At 34.3% G+C, this 22,117-nt stretch overlaps 1 protein-coding gene across 1 annotated transcript; it reads right to left on the bottom strand.

Moving 5' to 3' along the window:
* Positions 1-291: 291 nt before the first annotated feature.
* Positions 292-9,416, bottom strand: LOC131155412 (germin-like protein subfamily 3 member 4). Its single transcript, XM_058108535.1, has 2 exons — positions 8,389-9,416; positions 292-492 (listed from the first exon to the last, which is right to left on the bottom strand). The coding sequence occupies exon 1, from the start codon at positions 9,102-9,104 to the stop codon at positions 8,439-8,441; it is 666 nt and encodes a 221-aa protein (XP_057964518.1). The 5' UTR covers positions 9,105-9,416; the 3' UTR covers positions 292-492; positions 8,389-8,438.
* Between the last annotated feature and the right edge of the window lie 12,701 nt (positions 9,417-22,117).

Below are 22,117 nucleotides of genomic sequence, written 5' to 3'. Positions count from 1 at the left end.
CAAATTTTTCAAATCGTAGAGTATTAGTGATAGATTAAAACAGTTACTTAAAAATCTAAGTCCGTCACTATAAATTCTACACCAGCTCGATCAAAAATCGTCACTATTGCTCACAGGCAACTATTAGTGTGGTTTTCAAACCGTCACTAATACTACAAAACCGTCACTAATAATTTTAAATTAATTTTTTTCCAATTATTAATTCCTGTAAAAATCTGTAATTACATTTTCGTATGCGTAACATTAAACCATAATTGCTAAAAAATTCATAAATTATTCAAAATTATAATTCAAATTTAAATAAAAATACAAATATATTATACAAATTCAAATTCAAATACAAATATATTATACAAATTCAAATTTAAATACAAATACATTATATAAATTCAAATTCAAATATAGAAATTTCATCTGTTCATATAATAAAAAAAGTCAAAAGTTGCATCCATAGTGCATGGCATCGTGCTGACATTGTGACAGTTGCAAACCCTACAAATTAAGAAAATAAAAAAAATTAGTATATGCTTTTTGAAAAATTTTGGCAGCATTTCTCCTGTAAATATGACATTTTCCATAGAGATATGCTCCAAGCTTAGGTGTTTACAATAAACAATTCACAATAATCCAACCAGTAATGAATTTTACGAGTACACAAGAGTTTCATATAATAAGCATTAAATAATGTAACATGTTCATGCATCTTATAAACAATATATATCAAAATATAGTTCTATGAAAAAATAGAATGTGATGTTTATGGTTTACATGGCTTCCATTGGACTCTAAAACAATTATAATAATCAAATAATGCAAATGAGTCCATGATTGATAGAATTTTCACTTAACATATACAAAAGTAAATTTAGAGATGAAGTTCAAAGTTCATTTGAAGTTCACTCATTCTTTCAAAAATGCTTTAACATTCAGCACACTATAATCATATGAGCATATGGTATATGACTATGATTATTTTAGGAAAAAGTCAACAAATTTTCGGTAGCATGCCGTCTATAAATAGAACATTTCCCAAACCTGCAAGTCACAAAAGCATGCAATTCACAATATTTTTGCATCATACAGATGTCATTTAGATTAAGATGTGTAACAACCTAAAAGTATCTACCAGCAAGCAATACACATCACTACATTAGCCATGCAGGTGGCGTTCCAATCAAGCATGTAGTCCTAATGTCCACTACCAGCATGCAGTTCACAAGATATATCAATCCAAGCATGCAGTCCAGAAGTTAAATCATCTATTAAATTGAAGTTAGATATATACCCATCTCTAGCTGCAATGAGGTCATGGATGACAGAGAAGGATGACGAAGCTATGGATGGTGGTGGCTGCATCAACGATTCTTTATCTAGTTTACCCGGAGTTTCTTTTCACAATTGATTTGAAATGCGATAAGCCTGCCCATGTAGACAAAATGAATTTTAGCCTTTCATCTAATAGGTTGTCTCTTATAGTTAAGGTATGATTTAAATATTAATTTTATTTCTCTTGAATCTTGATGCCTTTCTTGTGGATGCAATGACCGCAAGAAGGGCATCAAGATTCAAGAGAAATAAAATTAATATTTAAATCATTCTTTAACTATAAGAGACAACCTATCAGATGAAAGGCTAAAATTCACTTTGTCTACATGGGCAGGTTTATCGCATTTCAAATCAATTTTGAAAAGAAACTCCAGGTAAACTAGATAAAGCCCCTCCATTCATTGTATATACATTGCAAATGATATGCCCACTATCAAAAATAGAAGTTATCAAAAGTAGACCTAAAATTATATAACAAATCCTTCTCAATGATGGCAAAATCTAAGCTAAGGATAGCTAAATTATGTCTCCTTGACCCTTTTTACACTTTTAGGAAACATTTGATAATGTTGTTTCGTTCTAAAGTATTGTATACTATCAAACAAGGCAATCGCCTGGGGATGAAATGATGTAAACAAAATTTAAAATTTCATGAGCTCAGTCATAAAGTTAGCTACTAACGAAAAAATTAATGATCCTTAAAAGAATAGAGCCTGAAAAAACAATGGTCCTGCATACAAAATAAAGTAGAATTGACAGGAAAAAAAAAATATTACCTATGCAATTTCCTTGATTTTCTTATTTCATTTCCCTTTCCTTCGTCTAGTTCATCTTCTAATTCATTTATACCTAGTGTTCAAACATATGCTAGACCTAGCCACTCATAGCCCATGAAAAAACACACCTTTACACCCGCATACAATCGGGAAAAAAAATAATAATAAGCTTCTAGGAGATTGTATTGTACTCTGGAGTCTCCCAAAAAGACACGAAGCCGATCCCACTAGTGTTAGCCCCACGAAGGTCTTTACGGAAGACTCCTGGATACAATCTCCTAAAAAGTCAATCAAACTCCTAAGAGAATCTCAAAAATGTCTCATCACCATAGTTTTAAGTTCCACTATCATTTAAATTTGTACACAAACTCGTTGGAAACAAAATATAAAAATATAACATATTTTAAGATCTATACAGTTTCAAATTTATGTATCATCCTAAAGGCTGCTAGGCCGTGTTTGGAGCCATGGCTTTTAAGTTTTAGATATAAATTGATGTAGATTTGGATGGGACTAAATATAAAATCTACATTTCATCCAAATTCATGAAAATCTGAAAACCTGAAATTTATGCTCTAGGTTAAGAAATTCTACAAGAATAATGTTGAGAATGAAATTGGAACACTACATAATATAAAGTAGTTTTACTTACTAGGTTGAACTCACGCAGCCTTCTGATTAGATTAAGAGACCCAACTAACAAATATTCTTGCATTCTAGTGCAGTAAGGCAAAAAATTTTCTCTTGTGCCCATCCCAAACTAAAATTGAAAATAATATCCTGTAAAGGATGGTCCTCTGCACACTGTAGAGGAGAAAATCTTTGTCCATGTGTATTTTTAGTCTTCATGCTGCAAAAAAAATTCTAAGTAGAAGAATGCAAATACTATATGTTCCCCCCGTCCCCCCTCCCGGCGTCCCTAGTTCACAAACAAAATCACTTAAAAGAATGGGATCAAACTAAAATCTCTTTTGAGCATCCATGATCCAACTGAGTCACTGGCATATAAGATACAAATATTAGCATATCCCTACAAATATTAGCATATCCCCCCATGACCCATGATCTCCTACTGCAATTGTTAATGACAGCAACCAAAAACAACTGAAGGAGAAATGAGAACTTACTATTTATAGAAAAGGGCAGATTGCCACAGCCAGATTGCAGAGGGGAACCGAGCAACGGCCTACGGCAACTCGTAGGCGGTGGCTTGCGGCTAAGAGCAGGGGGAGATTGGGAGACACGATCGCGGGAGCAGGAGGCTAGGGAAGAGGAGGAGCTGGAGCAGGAGGCCGGGGAAGAGGAGGAGCTGGAGCAGGAGGTTCGCGGGAGCAGGCAGAGGGGAAGAGGCCAGACTAGAGAAGGAGGGGAAAGCAGAGTGGGAAAATATCCCGCGGAAAAGGAGTAAGGGTTTTGGGCATTAGTGAAGGTTTCAAAACCGTCACTACTACTCTCTATATATATTTTTTTTATAAATTACAAAGTATTAGACACCGTCCAAAATTCGTCACTAATAATGGACTAGTAGTGACGAATATCGAAATTCGTCACTAATAAGGAACCAATGGTGACGAATTTATAAATTCATCACTAATATTCTAAACTTAAATTTTTTTATATTTTTTTTTTAAAAAAATGAAGTATTAGTGACGAATCTAAATCTAAAAATTCGTCACTATTGGTCCCTTATTAGTGACGAATATATAACATTGTCACTAATACTCTGAATTGAAATTTTTTTTATTTGTTTTTTTAAAAAAAGGAATTACTAGTGACAGTTCTCAAATTCGTCACTAATAAGGGACAAATAGTGACGAATTCATAAATTCACCACTAATACCCTGAACTTAAAATATTTGATTTTTTAAAAATAGGAAGTATTAGTGACGATTGTCTATCCATCACTAATATCTTGTTGTACTCACCCATATTTTAGCTTAGATTAAAAGTTTTTTCTGGCTTGTGTGTTTAAGAATGATGTTTTTCTTGAATATGGTAAGAAAAATATATTGCTTAGTCACAATTTTTCAAAATTTGCCATATGATCTGGTATTTAAATTGTCATATCTTTAGGATCTATATGGTTGGTTTTTCTGGTTATTTGTTGAAATATTCTGTGCTTAAGCATTAAACCAGAAAAATATATTTTGCTTGAACTTGCGTGTTAAAGTTTCTTTTTAAGCAAGCATAATCCCCAATACTTGTTGATAATATCCAAAGGGAAATTTTTTTAATCTTTATGTCAAGAAATGAACTTTTAATAGATAATATTCTGTTCTCTTACTTCAAAATTTGTAAGCTTAAATGCATAATGACATGTTCTTTTGTAATGTTCTTAAAATCAATTGTGTGTTATGAAATTTTAAAATTCAAGGGTTTAATTTTTAAATGATTTTTTTATCATAGAATAAATTTGTTAGCCCTTTTGCTGATGACAAAAGGGGGAGAAGTATTTGGAGCAAAACTATCATATAAATTGCATCCTCTTGCCCTTTTGTTAATTACAAAATGTCAAATGATAAATGTGTTTAACTGAATATTTTTTAAATCAACTTCAACATAAACTGTACATTAAACTAAACTGATCTCAAATGCTCACCTTAGAAATTTTTAAAGTCTTCATATGTGAATATGAAATTTATTGAATATCATTTTAAATTATGCATTTTGTAAGGGGGAGCATTGTCAAACAATCCCAATTTTGCTCTTGTGTTTGTCATCATAAAAAATGTGGAGATTGTTGACTTTTTGAGTCTGATCCCTATTTTGATTATGACAAATCACAACATCTCATTTGTACTTTTAATCTTTGAACATATTTATGATGCAAAAGGCGCAAATGAGGGATGCAAAATGGAAGCCAAAGAGTACCTAATCGAGCACAAATTATGGTGTATTCCATGAAGTATTAAGGAACAAAAGCATGAAGATATTATTTATTCTTTAAGTTGCAATTGTAATTAGGTTTTAATTTGTGCATGCATAATCATATGATTTGAGTTGAAACTCTCACAAAATGATCAAGATCTTAGATTGACCTTAGAGGCATAAACTTTTCATGAAAACAAATTTTTTTTTTTTCAAAACAAGTTTTTTTTTTTTTTTCAAAAAACCCCTTTATATTTCTTTCGTCACATTGATGACAACATTTCTCTATCAATAACTCTTTATCTTAAAAGGTTTTTAACATAAAAGTTGTGGGATTTTCCCTTAACTTTCTGTTGATACAAAGTACGTTCAATTTGGAATTATATAGTAAAATATATGTGCAAAATATTGAAAGGTATCCGCAGTAGAAAAATTCCCTTCATGTTTCTTCTGTCTCATTAATGATCGATTTTATTAATCAAAATCTCCATATCTTAAAAAGTGTTCAACATGAAAGTTGTGAAAGTGTCTCTTAACTTTTTGTTGATACAAAGAACGTCTAATTTAGAGTTGTATAGAAAAATTTATGTCTTAAAAACTGAAATGTGTCTGTACGGAAAGCGCCCCAACGGCCGAAAAACGGCTAGTTTTCAACTTTATTCATATTTTAGTATCCCAACAACCATAAAATGGTTATATCTCCAATTTGTCTATAAATGCCAAGTTTATATACTTGGAGAAGATAAGAGAGACACTAGGAAAGTCATGTTGAAAATTCTTTCATTCTTATTCATTTTTATACTCTCTTTGAAGATCAAAATCTGTTTTCTCCTACCCTTTCTTTTTGAAAATCTTTTTGGGGAAATTCTTTTGGGTTAAACAAGCAAGACTTGAGCATATATTCTCTTCCATATATTTTGCTTGAGGGTCTTCTTACTATTTGTTTTTAAAGGTCAATCTTGAAGAAATATTCTTCTCCTAAATCCTTTGGGGAAAATATTTTGAGTTTTACAAGTTAGCTTTGAGTAAATCATTCCACTTTCTCATTTTTACTTGAAAAATATTTTTGAGAAGAATATCCTTACTTTACCAAGCTTCAAATTTTATAAATCATTTGAGAGTGCATTAAGGTTTTTACATTGTACAACTCAACTTATTGAGAAGCATTTCATTGTACGAAAAATTCATTGCTTATATCATTTGTATTTACAGTTTGGATTGTGAACCGTGGTGAGGTAGTTACACCTCGTGTAGAAGTGGCGAATTGTAAAGAGGTAGCTACGCCTCGTGTAAGCAGCGGATTGTAAAGAGGTAGTTACACCTTGTATAAGCAGCGGATTGTAAAGGGAAGCTTCGCCCTAGTAAGAAGCGGATTGTAATGGGAAGCTCCATCCCAATTTTAAGGAGCGGATTGTGGAATCCTTGGGTGGTTTGCCCAAGGCGAGGACGTAGGCAGGAGTTGCCAAGCCTCGTTAAAAACTGTGTTTGTGCTCCCTCTTCCCTACTCTATTTAATTTCCATACTTTCTGGACTTGTATGTTTATGTTCAATTTGCATTGAATGTTATAATTATTTTAAATATTTGCATATATTATTATTTGTGGGTTTCATGCTTGTTTAGAAAAACCCTAAGTTATGTTATATACTGATTGCGGAATTAAAATAGGGATAAATTGACCTAAAAATAATTTTTAAATACCCAATTCACCCCTCCTCTTGAGAATATACCATAACTCTCAATAACTATATATAATGCTAATATTACAAATTAAACCGCCATTTTGATTGACTAGTTCCACCAACCAAAACTAGTTGCTTCACCGGATCAATAATCCATTTGAATTTTAAAATCAAGATGTTTTGACTATGCTAAATCCAAAACTAACCCTCACTAACATTCTTTCACATAAGCCTCTATCTCTTTTTACTTTTTTAAAATTAACTTTATTTAAAATTTAATTTATTACTTATCATTTACAAATTTTTTAGGGCATAAGTAAGTAAGTTTAAAATATTTTTATTTTTCATTTCTCACCCTATAAATTTTGATCATTTATTCAAGTTTTACAACCATTAGTTGAATCTAAAATATTTTATTTTAATATCCATAGTACCTAATTATAAATCTAACAAATAAACTATTAATTAACTTAGGTTTGGCATACTGACATAGTGATAGCTAATGCAACGGACAAGACAACAAGAAAATTTAATGAATTCATGTTATACGTTAATAAATCTTGCCCGCATAAAAAAACAAAATGTTGGGAGATGAGATGACAGGTTAAATTTCAAACTCAAGTCTAAAGGAAAGTATATTTCTATTAATTGGCGACTTATGACTTTAGTAATCTAAGGTCACGGATTCGATTCTCACTCGAGAATTTATCCCAATAAATTACTAAAAGTGTGTTAATGGGCAGACGACTTTCACCTCCCTGAGTTTTGTGTCACACCATATTGTCTAAAGTGACGCGATGGTAGTTAGAATTCTCGAGTTATAAAAAAAATAAAATTAATGTGACAAATCAATATTTTCAACTAATTTAATTCAAAAATTAAATTTACTTGATTACAACATTTTTTAAAAAAAAATTGAAGATTTAATTAATAATTTTGATTAATTGAAATATCAAAACAAACATATATTATTTTAGTTATTTTTATATGATAATACACAATATATTTTTTAATTTAAAAAATACGATTTATCCTTTGATATTAAACTAAATAGTATTGTTATTTTGTGTCAAGGTTCAATTATTGGAGTTAGACGACCAAATATAATTCATATATTTCAATTTCAATTAATTCAAATTTATCAATATTTTGATCAAATTCATTTAAACTATATAAAATTTGGTTTAGTCAATTAATATAAGATTTTATTAAAATTAAATGTCATGCCACAACAAAAACACTTCAAATTAAATAATAACATTTACTCAAGAATATTATCATGTTACTAAATTGGGCAACTGGACCTTTTAAGCTTTAGTGGATTGTACATTACTAACTTTTAACTTTAAATTATGACATTTAACCTTTTAAATTAAAAAAAATTAATTTACAAAATCATACCTAACGATTAATTGCCAAACTTTCACAAGGTTACGTGACTAAAATATGATTGCATTTTGTGAAATGACTATCTTACCCATGGTGAGTGCACTCAACAAAATATTGCATATTTTTCTCTGCTTGTAGCTGACATAAAGAAAAGAGTTCATTTTAAGGCACTCAAATGCTTTTGGTTTTTTTTTGGGGGAGGGGGGGGTAAAAAGTCATTTCACAAAATATAATTATATGCTTCAAACGTTATTAAGACTAATGACGGTCCATTGTGAAACTAAATTTTTTTCCCCTGAAAAATATCAAGTAGCTAAAGGTCATAATTTTGAAGTTCAGGACGACTGACCGTTAAATTTTCCATTTTACCCCCGCTTAAACCCTAGTAGCAGAGCGGGCCTAAAACCCAGCCGCGGTCTCATTTAGGTTAGAACCCATGGATAGGTTCATCATCATCCTCTTGATGTCTTCCTCCTCCTGCAGGCCTGCCCCAAACCCAAAGGCCCCGCCCAGGATGTCGTACACGCCAGGGTTCTGGCTGTTGAGCACAGAGAAGGCCGTCACCGCCTCGTTGTCACCATTGTAGCAGTAGTGAATCAACCCCCGCGGGAATACGAACACCTCCCCTTCCCTTACCAATTTCCCGAAGGCCTGCCCTCCGGAGTCCACGAACCCCACCCGCACCGAACCTTTGCTCACGAACATCATCTCCGAAGCCCTGGGGTGGTAGTGGGGCAGAACGATGCCGCCTGCCGCCACGTCGGTTCTGGCCACCGAGATCCCCAGGGTGTTCAGCCCGGGGAAGTCGGCGGCGGTCGACATTGACACCGCCGACCGGATGCGCGGGTCCATATCGCCGGGCAGGTTCAGTTTATTGGTTTTGAAGTCGGAGGCGGCGACGTCGGCGGGGTTCTTGCAAGGGAAGCCATTTATGAAGAGGGGTTGCCGACCGGGGTTCGGCAGCGCTGTCGGACACACGTCCTGGAGGTTGTCGGCGCCGGCGAGGGTGGCTGCGAAGAAACCGGAAACTGAAAGCGTAAGGTGAAAGAGAAGAGAGGGGTTCATATTTGATGTTGCTTTGGAGCTCAGTGGCTCCTCGATCGTCGGATTTATATATGTGAATTGGGAAATAAGAGTGGCTTTGGTAATTTATGGTGTGGAGGCTTGGAGTTCACTTCTGCAAGGTTTTGGATTGAAGCGGATTACGTTCTAAGAATTAGGTTGCTTGGAAGAAAGAGCACTTCAATTTGCTGAAAAATTCAGCTTCTTATTGTCAGAAAAGAAATAATAATCTAGATCAAAATTCTGCGAGTGTCGTTTTCAATGGGACGGAACTGGCACAGCTCGGACATCACCATTTGCGGTTGGGGCGTTGAGTGGTCTTGGGAGTCGCCATGGCTAAGAGTCCCAAGTACTACCGGAATTTATAATCTTTCAGTTCACGCCACCTGAGCTTTGAATTTAAAACTTTAAATATGGATGTCTTTTAGTTTGGAACACTTGTGCACAAGCGTCTTTTATTAAGAGTGCTTAATTCTAATAAATGGTGATAATAAGTATAGATTACTGAAAGTTATAATTGCAACTTGATTGCATCTCAGATGAGCAGTGTTTGAATCAATTTCTCACGAATCCCTTCAGGACTCAAAATCAAACCGATTTAGGATGAAAAGGGGGGAAAGGAAAATTAATTAACAAAAGAATATTACCTTACCTTGATTTTCTTCTCTCAACCCTCTACGACTTGTATCAGTAGTTTTTCGTATCCCACTATTATGCTTGTGTTGAAATAGTAAACTTGACTAGAGATGGCTGACAGCCCACCGCTGTTGATTTTTTCTGGAATCGGTAGGCAACCTACTCTACCTACCAGCCAACTTTCGTTGAAAATTTACTCCCACAATTGTTGATTATTTGTTTTTGTATCTGTTATAAATAGTTGTGTGTGTGTGTGTAATGTAATGGGATGTGTTGAGAGTATAAAACCAGTGAGCTAGAGAAAGAGTTCTGATTTGAAGTCCTTTATATTTTTTCAGATTGAAATATATTGTTATTGTGCTTTTATTCTCACTGAGTTTCAATCACAATCAGTGACTGAGCGTTCCTCTCCACCCATATGTGGTATCAGAACATCCAAGTACGCCGGAATTTGCCAAATAGAAAAAAAAATTCAATTTTTTCCCATATTTGAAGTTGCTCAAAATCTAAAATTGAGCCTACCATTATGAAATTCGACTCGAGACGATTCCAATGGTGAAAACCACGTCTCAAACGGACTCCGAGAAATGCTGTAGGCGCTCACACGTGCCTCAAACGGTTTCAACGTTTTTCTCACGCGCCTCACGCGCCAACGAAAACTTTGTGCCGGTGAAACGCACCTCACACGCTCAGCACGCATCTTCCTTGCCCGTTTGGTGAGATCCGACCCAGGTAGCAACCCGCGATCTGCAACTCGAATCCGTACCTGATACCCGACCCACTTCCAACCGGCGTCCCAGCCGCCGACACGCAGCACGCGCAGACACTGCCACGTGGACAAACGGTAAGCATTAACACCATTAAACAGCCGTTAAGTTAAACCAGCAAGTTTAAAAAACCACCCAAATTTCCTGTAGCTGGTTCAGTGATTTTTGGACCGGTTCTTTGCAACCCAAAACCAGTTCCTAAGGTTTTTTGACCTTCTGAACACATTGGTTGCATCAAATTTTCCAAAATCAATCCCCATGTCTTTGTTTTGATATATTAAATTCGATGGCTAGAGGTGTTACCCAAGGTGTCATTCCAATGTTGACCCGGGAGAATTATGACAACTGGTCTATTCAAATGAGAGCCCTTCTAGGTGCTCAAGATGTCATGGGTATCATTGAAGATGGATACAGAGAAAGTCCATCAAAAGAAGTTGAAGCAACTTTGTCCGATACTCAAAGAACAATCCTGCAAGCTGATCGAAAGAAGGATTGTAAGGCAAAATCCATAATCTACCAAGGCCTTGATGAGGCCACGTTCGAAATCATCACCTCCGCCAATACATCCATAGAAGTTTGAGACTCTCTCCATCAAACACACAAAGGTGCAGATAAAGTGAAGAAGATTCGTCTTCAAACATTGCGAGGTGAGTTCGAATCTCTAAAAATGAAATCTACTGAATCTATTGCTGGCTACTATACATGAGTTATTGTAGTATCAAATCAATTGAGAAGAAATGGAGAGACTCTCAATGACGAGAGAATTTGTGAGAAAATTTTGTGATCTTTAGATCCAAAATATGATTATATAGTTGTGACTCTGGAAGAAACAAAAGATTTGGGAACAATGTCCATAGAAGAACTTGTGAGCTCACTCCAAGCCCCTGAGCAGAAAGTCAACAGAAGGAGTGATGATAAAGCACTGGAGTAAGTCCTCCAAATGAAGTTGTCCCTCACTACAGATAGATACGACAATGGGGGGACATCACAGCAAGGAAGAGGACGAAGCCGAGGATCCCGTGGAATAAATTATGGAAATTTTGACTCTAGAAGAGGTGGCAAAGGCGGAAGAGGTCCCACTAGAGAAGGATGTAATCAATAGAACTATGTCCCACGAGGTAGAGGATAAGGAAGAAGAGAAGGATACAATAATCGCCCGAACATAGATAAAAGAAACATTCAATGCTACAACTGTCATAAGTACAGACACTATAGTAATGAGTGTTGGGGGCGACAACAAGAAAAGGTTAGCGAGGAGGCTAACATTGTCGAAATTGAATATGCAGATGGAGAGTTGTTGATGCTGATGGCACACAATTCAACTCCCCAGGACCAAAGTATTTGGTACCTTGATTTTGGAGCCAACAACTATATGACTGGTAGAAAGAACCTATTCTTTAAACTTGATGAAAAAGTTCAGGGGGAGATCTCTTTTGGCGATAATTCTAAAATCACAGTTTGAGTGAGAGGAGATGTTTTAATCAAATAGAAGTCCGGAGATCATGCTTGCCTCTCCAACGTCTACTATGTGCCAGCCATGAAGACTAATATACTTAGTCTCGGACAGCTCATGGAGAGAGGCTACCAAATTAGCCTTAGTGATAAACAGATGGTGATAATAGATGCTCAAGGAAAGCTTGTTACTCATGTTCAAATGGCAAAGAATCAAATGTTTCCACTCGCCATTTAATATGATACACCAAGGTGTTTGAGTGCTATCCTTAGAGACAAAGACTAGCTATGACATCTAAGATATGGACATTTGAATTTTGAAAGTTTGAAATAATTGGGAAGCAAGAAGATGGTGAAAGGCCTACCCAATATCCACCATCTAAACGTAATATGTGAAAGTTGTATTCTGAGCAAGCAACACAGAAACAGTTTTGGAAAACAAGCCGACTAGAGATCTACCATGCCACTCCAGCTAAAACACACAGACGTGTGTGGTCCACTAAGACCATTTTCAAATGGACAGAATCGATACTTCCTAACCTTCATCGACGACTACAGCAGGAAGTCTGGGTCTACTTCCTGAAAAGGAAGTCAGAGGTGTTCGACAAGTTCAAAAAGTTCAAAGCTCTTATGGAGAAAAAAAGTGGCTATCACATCAAGTCACTTCGGTCAGAGCAAGGAGGAGAGTACAAAGATGAAACTTTCCTGGAATTCCTTAGGCAACAAGAGATTCAAACACAGTTCACACCAACCTACACTCCCCAGTTGAATGGTGTAGCCAAAAGGAAGAACCGCACAATCTTTAACATGGCCAGAAGCATGTTAAAGGATAAGAATGTGCCTAAGAGTTTTTGGGCAGAAGCAGTGTTATGTGCAGTCTATCTGCTCAATCGGTATCCTACGAAGAGTCTTGATACAAAGATATCACATGAAGCCTGGAGTACTCATAAGCCCAGTGTGAGTCATCTTAGGGTTTTTAGCTCCATAGCCTACGTCAAGATCCCAGAAGCAAGAAGGAAACTAGATGATAAAGGAGAGAAGTGTATCCTATTGGATACGACAATAGCACCATGGGATATCGACTCTACAATCCCATCAATAAGAAAGTATTTCACAGTCGGGATGTCATTTTTGAAGAAAATGAATCATAGAAATGGGACCAGGCTGAATGTTCCAAAGATGCAAAATTGACACTTGAAGAAGAAGAACCTACACAGACAAGAGAAGTGGCTATCGAGCCACAAGTTCCCGAGCTACAGACACCTCCACATGGTTTATCACAAAGGAATAAAGCTCCATCACCAATAGAGCGTGAAATCTCAAACATGAGACCTAGAGGAGCTCAAAATCTAGCTTACTTGTATAAAACTACAGAACCAATAGAAGACTATGTTACTTTATACTGTCTGTTGTTGACCAATGACCCGGTTAACTTTGAGGAAGCTAAAAGAAGACATATGGAGAAAGGCAATGGATGAGGAGATTCAATCCATCTAGAAGAACAAGCTTTGGAGTTGACAAATCTCCCGAAGGGCCACAAAACTATTGGTGTGAAATGGGTCTACAAGACCAAGAAGAATGCTCAAGGAAAAGTTCAAAGATACAAAGTAAGACTTGTCGCCAAAGGCTACAAGCAAAAATAAGGGATTGATTATGAAGAAATCTTTGCCTCGATTGCCAGACTTGAAACCATCAGATTACTAATTTCATTATCAGCACAAAATGGATGGAAGATTTACCAACTGGATGTGAAATCAGCATTTCTGAACGTTTTTCTGGAAAAGAGGATTTATATCAATCAACCACCTGGATATGTAAAGAAGGGCAAAGAAGATAAAGTATACAAGTTGAAGAAAACACTCTATGGCTTGAAGTAGGCACCTCATGCGTGGAACATGAGGATTGATGACTACTTCCAGAAAAATGGATTTGAGAAGTGTCCCTACGAGCTTGCTGTAACACCCCGACCCCGAAGGGGCTGGGATATTAACTTTTTACTACTAATTTACAGCGGAAGCAAAATAAACTTAATTGTTATTAAACCAGAGCGCTAATTATCCATATTACACTCATTTATTTCAAAAAAAGAAAATTTTCATAACATAAATATCTAGCATCATACTAATATTTCTAATCAATCTTTATTTTTTTTATCCCCACCCGCGTGCTTGCTAAGCCTGATTTCCTACATGCTCTTCAGAGTCATTTGAAATAAAAATATGATTGGAGTAAGACAACGCTCAGTAAGTAAATAAGATTATTATTAGTGTGTGGCCAAAATGAGTTTAAAAAAAATTTTGTAAAACAATATTTAATACTATAACTTCAAAATTGCTTTTAGAATAAATATAAATTTAAAATTTACTACATAAAACTTTTACCATCAATTACAACAGTAAAATTTTATAATCATACTATAACTGTTAAATTAAATTTTTAACTTTAAAACTGTAAAAATATTTAATGATAAACATACATATATTTTTCCTTATATGTTTTCCTTAGATTGTTATTTAAGTATCAGAATGATCATTTTCATGTAAACTTACACTTTTCTTTCAAATCATCAGTAACTTTGTACACGTAATTAAATATGTATAAACATATATTGTAAAAAAAAAAAAAAACCACCCTTAGGCCTGTTTGCCGTAAGTCATGTTTACCCCCATGACTGGGTTGTGCGGTCCGAAGACTGGACTTAGCTGACTGGCCAACCAAACTAAATCAACGTACGTAAACTTTAAGTGAGATTTTCCTTATTAAGTCCTGGTCCGGAACCAGGTGTGCACTCAGGAGAAATCTACTAACATAAATAACCACTTTGTAAATAATGTGGGTGCACTCTGATCCGTATAAACTTTAAGCTGCGGTACCGAGCATCTGTAACTTTGAACTTTCGTTGCCATAAGGGGTTTTAAAATCATCTTATAATAATTTATGCAATTTAAAATAATATCATAAAAATCTCATCTTTACTCATATTTTCATAAAAAATGCAACGTAGAAATAAACTCATGTCACACAATTTTTGTGTTAAAAATATATATAATTTTTATTTTTGAATAGAAAGAAATGCTGAAAATTTACCTGAGGAGATTAGAACATTTCTTAATTCAAAAATAGATGCAAGTATATTAAAGATAAAACTGGTATAATTAAATATGCGTAAAAATAAACTCATGGAAATTTGTGGAACTAATTAACATAATTGAAATATACTTATAAAATAAACTCGAGTATAAATTTAAAAAAAAAAAAACTAATATAATCAAAATTTACTTACCTTCTTCCTTACGAACACTGTAACTATCTCTAAGAAATGAGATCGGAAAGAGTAGGTGATTGAGAACTTATTCAAAAATTCTCTTTCTACCACAATTTCATTCACTCACTAATTCTTCTCTTCCTTGGAAAATTGTTGTGAAAAATGAAGCTTGAGAGCTCCCTATTTATAGGAAAATTTTGGGGAAGAAATGAAATTTATAAAAGTGTGGGGAGATGGGTGAAATTATAATTTTTAAAAATTAAAGAATGGGCAAGGGATGGGCAAGATATGAGTTGAGTATGGGATGGGGATGAAGACAATGTGAGAGTGCTTGCCACCATTCTCATTAAATAAATTTTTAATTAATCACTTACCTAATTAATTAATTAATTAGTTAATTAATTATTTTACTATTTTATTATTTTCTTAATCATTATTATCATTATTATTACTTTTAAACTATTTCTAGTATTTATTTATTTTATTATTTATTTTTGAATAAGAATTAAATTTAAATTTTGAAAACTCATGTGGGCCCCACACAACTTCGAGACCCGAATGGATCTTACGTAACTCGAATCACTCTTATACGATTTTATGCATCCTACATAGTTTTGAGACTCGTGTAAACCTCCATACGGCTTCGGGATTCATGTGGGCCCCACACAGTCTTGTGGGCCCCGCATAGGATACCTATATTATTATTATTTATCATATATTTCTACAAATTATATCAGTCAATACATTATTTTATGTACTTATTTACGTGTATAAACAGTATCTTGTGGCTCCGGGACTCATGTGGATCCCACATAGTCTTGTGGGCCCCACATATGATACTTATATTATTATCATCTTATTATGTATTTCTACAAATTATATCTGTCAAAACACTATTTTATGTATATATACTTATTTACGTGTGCAAATAGTGTCTATCCTGTTTATCCTATGAAATTCCATTTTGACCAGGCCGACCTCCAGGGAGCGACTGAGCCGCAATGGTCTCTGAGCACTCGCTTAGACAAAGTCTTTCTTAGGCATCAAAAATGGAATTAAGGATCCTACAGAAAAACACTTCTGTATTGATATTAACTCAATGACCATTTTTATTATTTTATTATTATTGGGCTTTAATCATGTATATATTTTTGGGTCATCACACTTGCGCTATACATAAAGATGGAGACAGATGGAAGCATGCTGATAGCCTACCTATATGTTGATGATCTGATCTTCACCGGCAACAATCTAGAGATGTTTGCCGCTTTCAAGAGGAGCATGGTCGAAGAATTCAAAATGACGGATATTGGCCAGATGACTCACTTCCTTAGCTTAGAAGTCGTGCAAAACGAGAAGGGAATCTTCATCTCCCAGAGCCACTATGCAAAAGAAGTATTGAAGAAGTTTGGGATGGACAAATGCAATCTTGTGACAACTCCAGTTGAAACGGGGCTGGAATTGAGAAAGAATGAGCAAGGAGATGTTGACCTCATATATTTTAAGAGTCTGGTTGGAAGCTTGAGATATTTGACATGCACCAGACCAGATATACTCTATGGAGTTGGACTTGTCAGCAGGTACATGGAGACTCCTGACCAGTCCCACCTGAATGCAGCGAAAAGGATACTCCGATATGTCAAGGGTACCATCACCAATGGTATGTTCTATTCATCAAGAGCTGATTGCAAACTTATCGGTTATTCAGATAGCGATTGGGGAAGAGATCTTGATGAAAGAAAAAGCACGACTATCATCATGTGAAGCTGAGTATATTGCTACCAGTTCAGTTGTTTGTCATAGTATATGAATTAGGAATGTACTAAAGTATCTGGAATTTCTTCAAGATAACCCCACAATAGTCTACATCAATAACCGATCAACGATTGCACTTGCGAAAAATCAAGTTTACCATAAAAGAAGCAAATATATTGATACTCGGTATCATTTTATCAGGGAGCATGTGAAGAATAAAGAAGTGGAGTTGATATCTTACAGAACGTAGGATCAGATGGCTAATATTTTCACAAAACCACTCAAGCATGATATTTTTTCAAGACTGAAAACAATGCTTGGAATGACAAAGAGTCAAATTTAAGGGGGGATGTTGAAATAGTAGCCCACCGCTGTTGATTTTTTCTAGAATCGGTAGGCAACCTACTCCACCTACCAACCTACCTCTGTTGAAAATTTACTCCCACAATTGTTGATTATTTGTTTTTTGTACCTGCTATAAATAGTTGTGTGTGTGTGCAATGTAATGTGGTGTGTTGAGAGTGTAAAACCAGTGAGCGAGAGAGAGAGTTCTGATTTGAAGTCCTCTATGTTTTTTCAGATTGAAATATATTGTTATTATGCATTTATTCTCACTGAGTTTCAATCACAATCAGTTACTGAGTGTTCCTCTCCACCCATCAGATTGGTACTTTCTTGGAACCTCTGCAAGCCTTTGAGCTTCTTTGGGCTTCCTTAGGACTTCAACCTTCACACAATAGTGTTTGGAATGAAAAGAACAACTCAAAAGAGAGAGATATCTTTGGACTTTACCTTTATTATAGATTACAATATTATTATTTTTAAATTTATTTTAAATTATAAATATTAATATTTTTAATTAATAATTTTATTAATAATTATTTTAATTATTTATAATTAAAATATAAATATTTTCTACTGAAAATAATATAATATTATCATTTATCATTAATAATAATCTTGTTATTAATTTATATATATATATATATATATATATATATATATATATATAACATATTACTATTACATTAAATTAGGATAAAAATAATATTATTAATTAAATTTAAAATTTTAATTTATTTAATACTAATTTGAATTAATAAATAGTTCTGTTCAATTTAAAATTGAATTATAATGACTAATATGTATTTTTTCATATATTTTGAACTAAAATATTAAAATTTTTATAACTAAAAATTTAACTGAATATTATATTAATTTTCTAATTAAAATTTAAATATTTTCTATTACTAAAATAATATCATGTTATTTATTAATTGAAAATAATCTTGTTATTGTTATTAAAGTATATTTAAAACATATGATTATTACATTAATTTATATTAAAAATAGTTCTAATAATTAAATTAAAATTTCTTAGTTTATTTAATATTAATTTAAATTTATAGATGATTCTTTTTATTCATTCCAAAATTTAATTATATTTTATTAATAATTAATAGGTTATAATGCATGATAAATTTATATATAATTAATTTTAATTAATAATAATGTTAACTGTCATTTTTAATTAACATTTAATTATTTTTATTAATTAAAAATAACATAGTGTTAATTTTTTAGTATTAATAATATTATTTTTAATTTATATTTATAACATACAATTATCATATTAATTTATGTTCAAATTATATTATTAATTAAATTAGTCTTTTTAGTTTTTAATATTAATTTAAATAGATCAAACTCTAAATAGAGAACGAAGGTAAGACATGAATTAAGCATGGGAACTTCCTTTATGTTTGAAGCAAGGTTTGTACTTGGATCGAACTCTCGGGTTTGGGGAATTTTGTCTACCTTATAGATGGTTCTTCTTCATTACATAATTGAATTGCGTTTCATTGATAATTAAAATATTATAATACATAATAAAATAATATATGATTATCTTCTAATTTATTTTTAAAATTATAAAATACCTACTAAATTTTCTTATATTTATAAAATTTTCCGCCTATGAATATTGCCACTTATAAGTGGCCAAAAAGTCATCTTAGATCGCTTCTCAAATTCACTTAAATAGTTCTCAAAAAATTTGTTCTAAAAAAAATCTTTTTTGTAATAAGTTTTCATTATAGTATAAGTCAAATGTCACTTTTTTGTAAAAATACTTATTTTAAGTGATACGTGATATAAGTACTTTTTTTAAGCACTCCTAAACGAGGACTAAAACTCCTCTTGCTTAGTACATGCAAGGACAAAATAAGTTGTATTATCCATTTTAATATTAGGTTAAAACATGAAATTAAGAGTAGAATATCACCTCCTACTTGCCCTTGATGTTACAAGAGACATTCAGGAGAGTGTCGAGCTGGGGTAGTCACCTGCTACCGATACGGACAGTTCAGCCATATGGAGCGAGATTTTCGTGCACCACCGAGCAATGTACCTACTCCTAGACTGTATCAAGGAAACTATCTAGCACCCTGAGGCAACCAGCAGGGGAATACCACCCCAACGCGGGTTTATGCTTTGACCTCGGGAGACGCAGAGGCAACCGGCGATGTGGTGATAGGTATCATTTATATTCTGTCATATAAAGTTATTGTCTTATTTGATTCAAGGGCGGCGCACTCCTTCGTAGCCTAGGAATTTATCAAGACATGTGAAATAAAAGCTCAACCACTGGATGTTAGTTTATTAGTAGCTACACCGACGAGGACTGTAGTGTTATGTAGGAGAGTAATAAAAGATTGTCCAATCAGTATTCATGGGAGGTCATTGCCATCTAACTTGGTAATCCTAGACATGTAAGGATTTAAAGTAATTTTGGGGATGGACTGGTTAGCTGCTAACAATGCTAGTATCGACTGCCATAAGAAAGAAGTAGTATTCAGACCTTTAGAAGAGCAGGAATATCGATTTATGGGGACATATGTGCACTCCCCACCACATATATTATCATCTATTCAGGTGAGGCAGTTGCTATTGGAAGGATGCTAGGGGTACCTAGCCTGTGTAAAGGAATCACCGGAAGGGGAATCCAAATTGAAAGATATTCCAGTAGTGAAAGATTTTCCTCATGTGTTTCCAAAGGATTTGCTAGAACTGCCTTCTGATCGTAAGGTCAAGTTTTCTATCGAACTATCTCCAGAAACAACGTCAATTTCTAAAGCGCAGTACGAAGTGGCTCCTGCGAAATTGAAAGAGTTGAAAGAGCAGATACAGGAATTGCTAGACAAGGGGTTCATCAGGCCTAGTGTGTCACCCTGGGGAGCGCCGATATTGTTTATGAAAAAGAAAGATGGGTTGATGAGAATGTACATCAACTACAAGGAAATCAATAAAGTGACAATTAAGAATAAATATCTGCTTCCCCGCATTGATGACTTGTTTGATTAGTTTCAGGGGACACAAACTTTCTCCAAGATTGATCTACGATCTAGGTACCATCAAGTGAAGGTTAAGGTAGAGGATATTCCAAAGACATCATTCCGAACTCAATATGGCCATTATGAGTTCCTGGTTATGTCGTTCGGACTGAAGAATGCCCCTTCCGTATTCATAGATCTGATGAATAGGGAGTTCCATCGGTACCTAGATCAGTCTGTTGTGGTTTTTATTGATGACATTCTGATTTATTCAAAGAGCCCCATGGAACATGAGGAACATTTTAGGATAGTTTTATGGGTACTGAGAGAAAGGAGGTTGTATGCATGTCAAGTTCAATAAGTGTGAGTTCTAATTAAAACAAATCACTTTCCTTGGACACGTGATATCCAGGGGTGGCATTTATGTGGATCCAAGCAAGGTTGAGGTGGTAGTGAACTGGTAAAGACCGAAAAATGTGTAGGAAGTCAAGAGTTTCTTAGGATTGGTAAGATGCTACCACCGGTTTGTAGAGGGATTCTCTAAATTGTTAGTTCCTTTGAAAAAATTGACCAGGTAGAGTATAAAGTTTGAATGGACAAATGAGTGTGAATAGAGTTTTTAGGAGTTAAAGCAGCGACTCATCACTGCACCAGTGTGAACAGAGTTTTCAGGAGTTAAAGCAACGACTCATCACTACACCAATTCTGACAATCCCTTTGGAAGAAGGGGATTTTGTAATTTACAATGATGCATCACACAAAAGGCTCAGTTTTGTGCTGATACAATAGGGGAAAGTGGTAGCTTATGCTTCCCAACAACTTAAAGAGTATAAGAAGAAATACCCTACGCATGATTTGGAGTTGGCTATGGTAGTTTTTGCATTGAAAATTTGGAGACATTATTTGTACGGTGAAAAATGTGAAATCTATACTAACCATAAAAGTCTGAAGTATTTCTTCCCACAAAAGGAATTAAATATGAGGCAGAAGAGGTGGCTGGAGTTAATTAAAGATTACGACTACACCATCAGTTACCACCGGAAATCAAGGAATGCCTCAGTGTCAGCAATAATGATTCAACATCCGATCCAGATGGATTTAGAAAGGCTGGGTGTGGAATTGGTAGAAGGAAATCACTAGACACTTATTTCCAATCTGGTGCTTCAACTGAATTTACTGGATAGAATTAAGATTGCTCATATGCAAGATACAAAATTGGTACAGATTAGGGATAAAGTGTAGAGTGGACAGGGAGGTGATTTTAATATCTCAGATGATGGAGTATTGAGATTCCGTGCCATACTATGTATACCTTGCTAATGCTGAGATTAAAATAACCATCCCAATGTGACTGGATTTGCTACCTTGTAAGGAGATTGTTTAAGTCACTGAGTCTACACTATGACAATTCTCTGTGAAATGAAGAATAAATGGATTGGTTGCCAAGAAGTTTACTCAAGCGTGTGTTGTAGATTATTTTTTGGCTTCCTCTCCTAACTAAGTTCTGTTAATCCATTTATGTTAATCTTGTTTCCAGTTAATTTCGATTGGGGCTTTCAAGTGGAATTTTATGTTAGGAGCTTTTAAAGGAATATCCAAAACATATAGTTTGTTAAGAGATAAAGGTTAAGTCCATGATAGATTTTGGGGAACTAAAAATGAGAACTGAAGTTGTTGGGTGTTGATGTTATAGCATGGGGTATTAGAGCAGGATGACCAATCCATCGGATCATGTTAATTACCAATTTTCATAGGGTTGTTTGCAAGTTTAACCAAAAATTGTTGGATTAACGAAGGATTTTATTTGAA

Source organism: Malania oleifera, chromosome 1 (assembly GCF_029873635.1).
Source record: "Malania oleifera isolate guangnan ecotype guangnan chromosome 1, ASM2987363v1, whole genome shotgun sequence".
NCBI classification, from domain to species: domain Eukaryota; kingdom Viridiplantae; phylum Streptophyta; class Magnoliopsida; order Santalales; family Ximeniaceae; genus Malania; species Malania oleifera.
The sequence above is the reverse complement of the archived record's forward strand: the minus strand, read 5'-3'. Positions and strand labels throughout refer to the sequence as shown.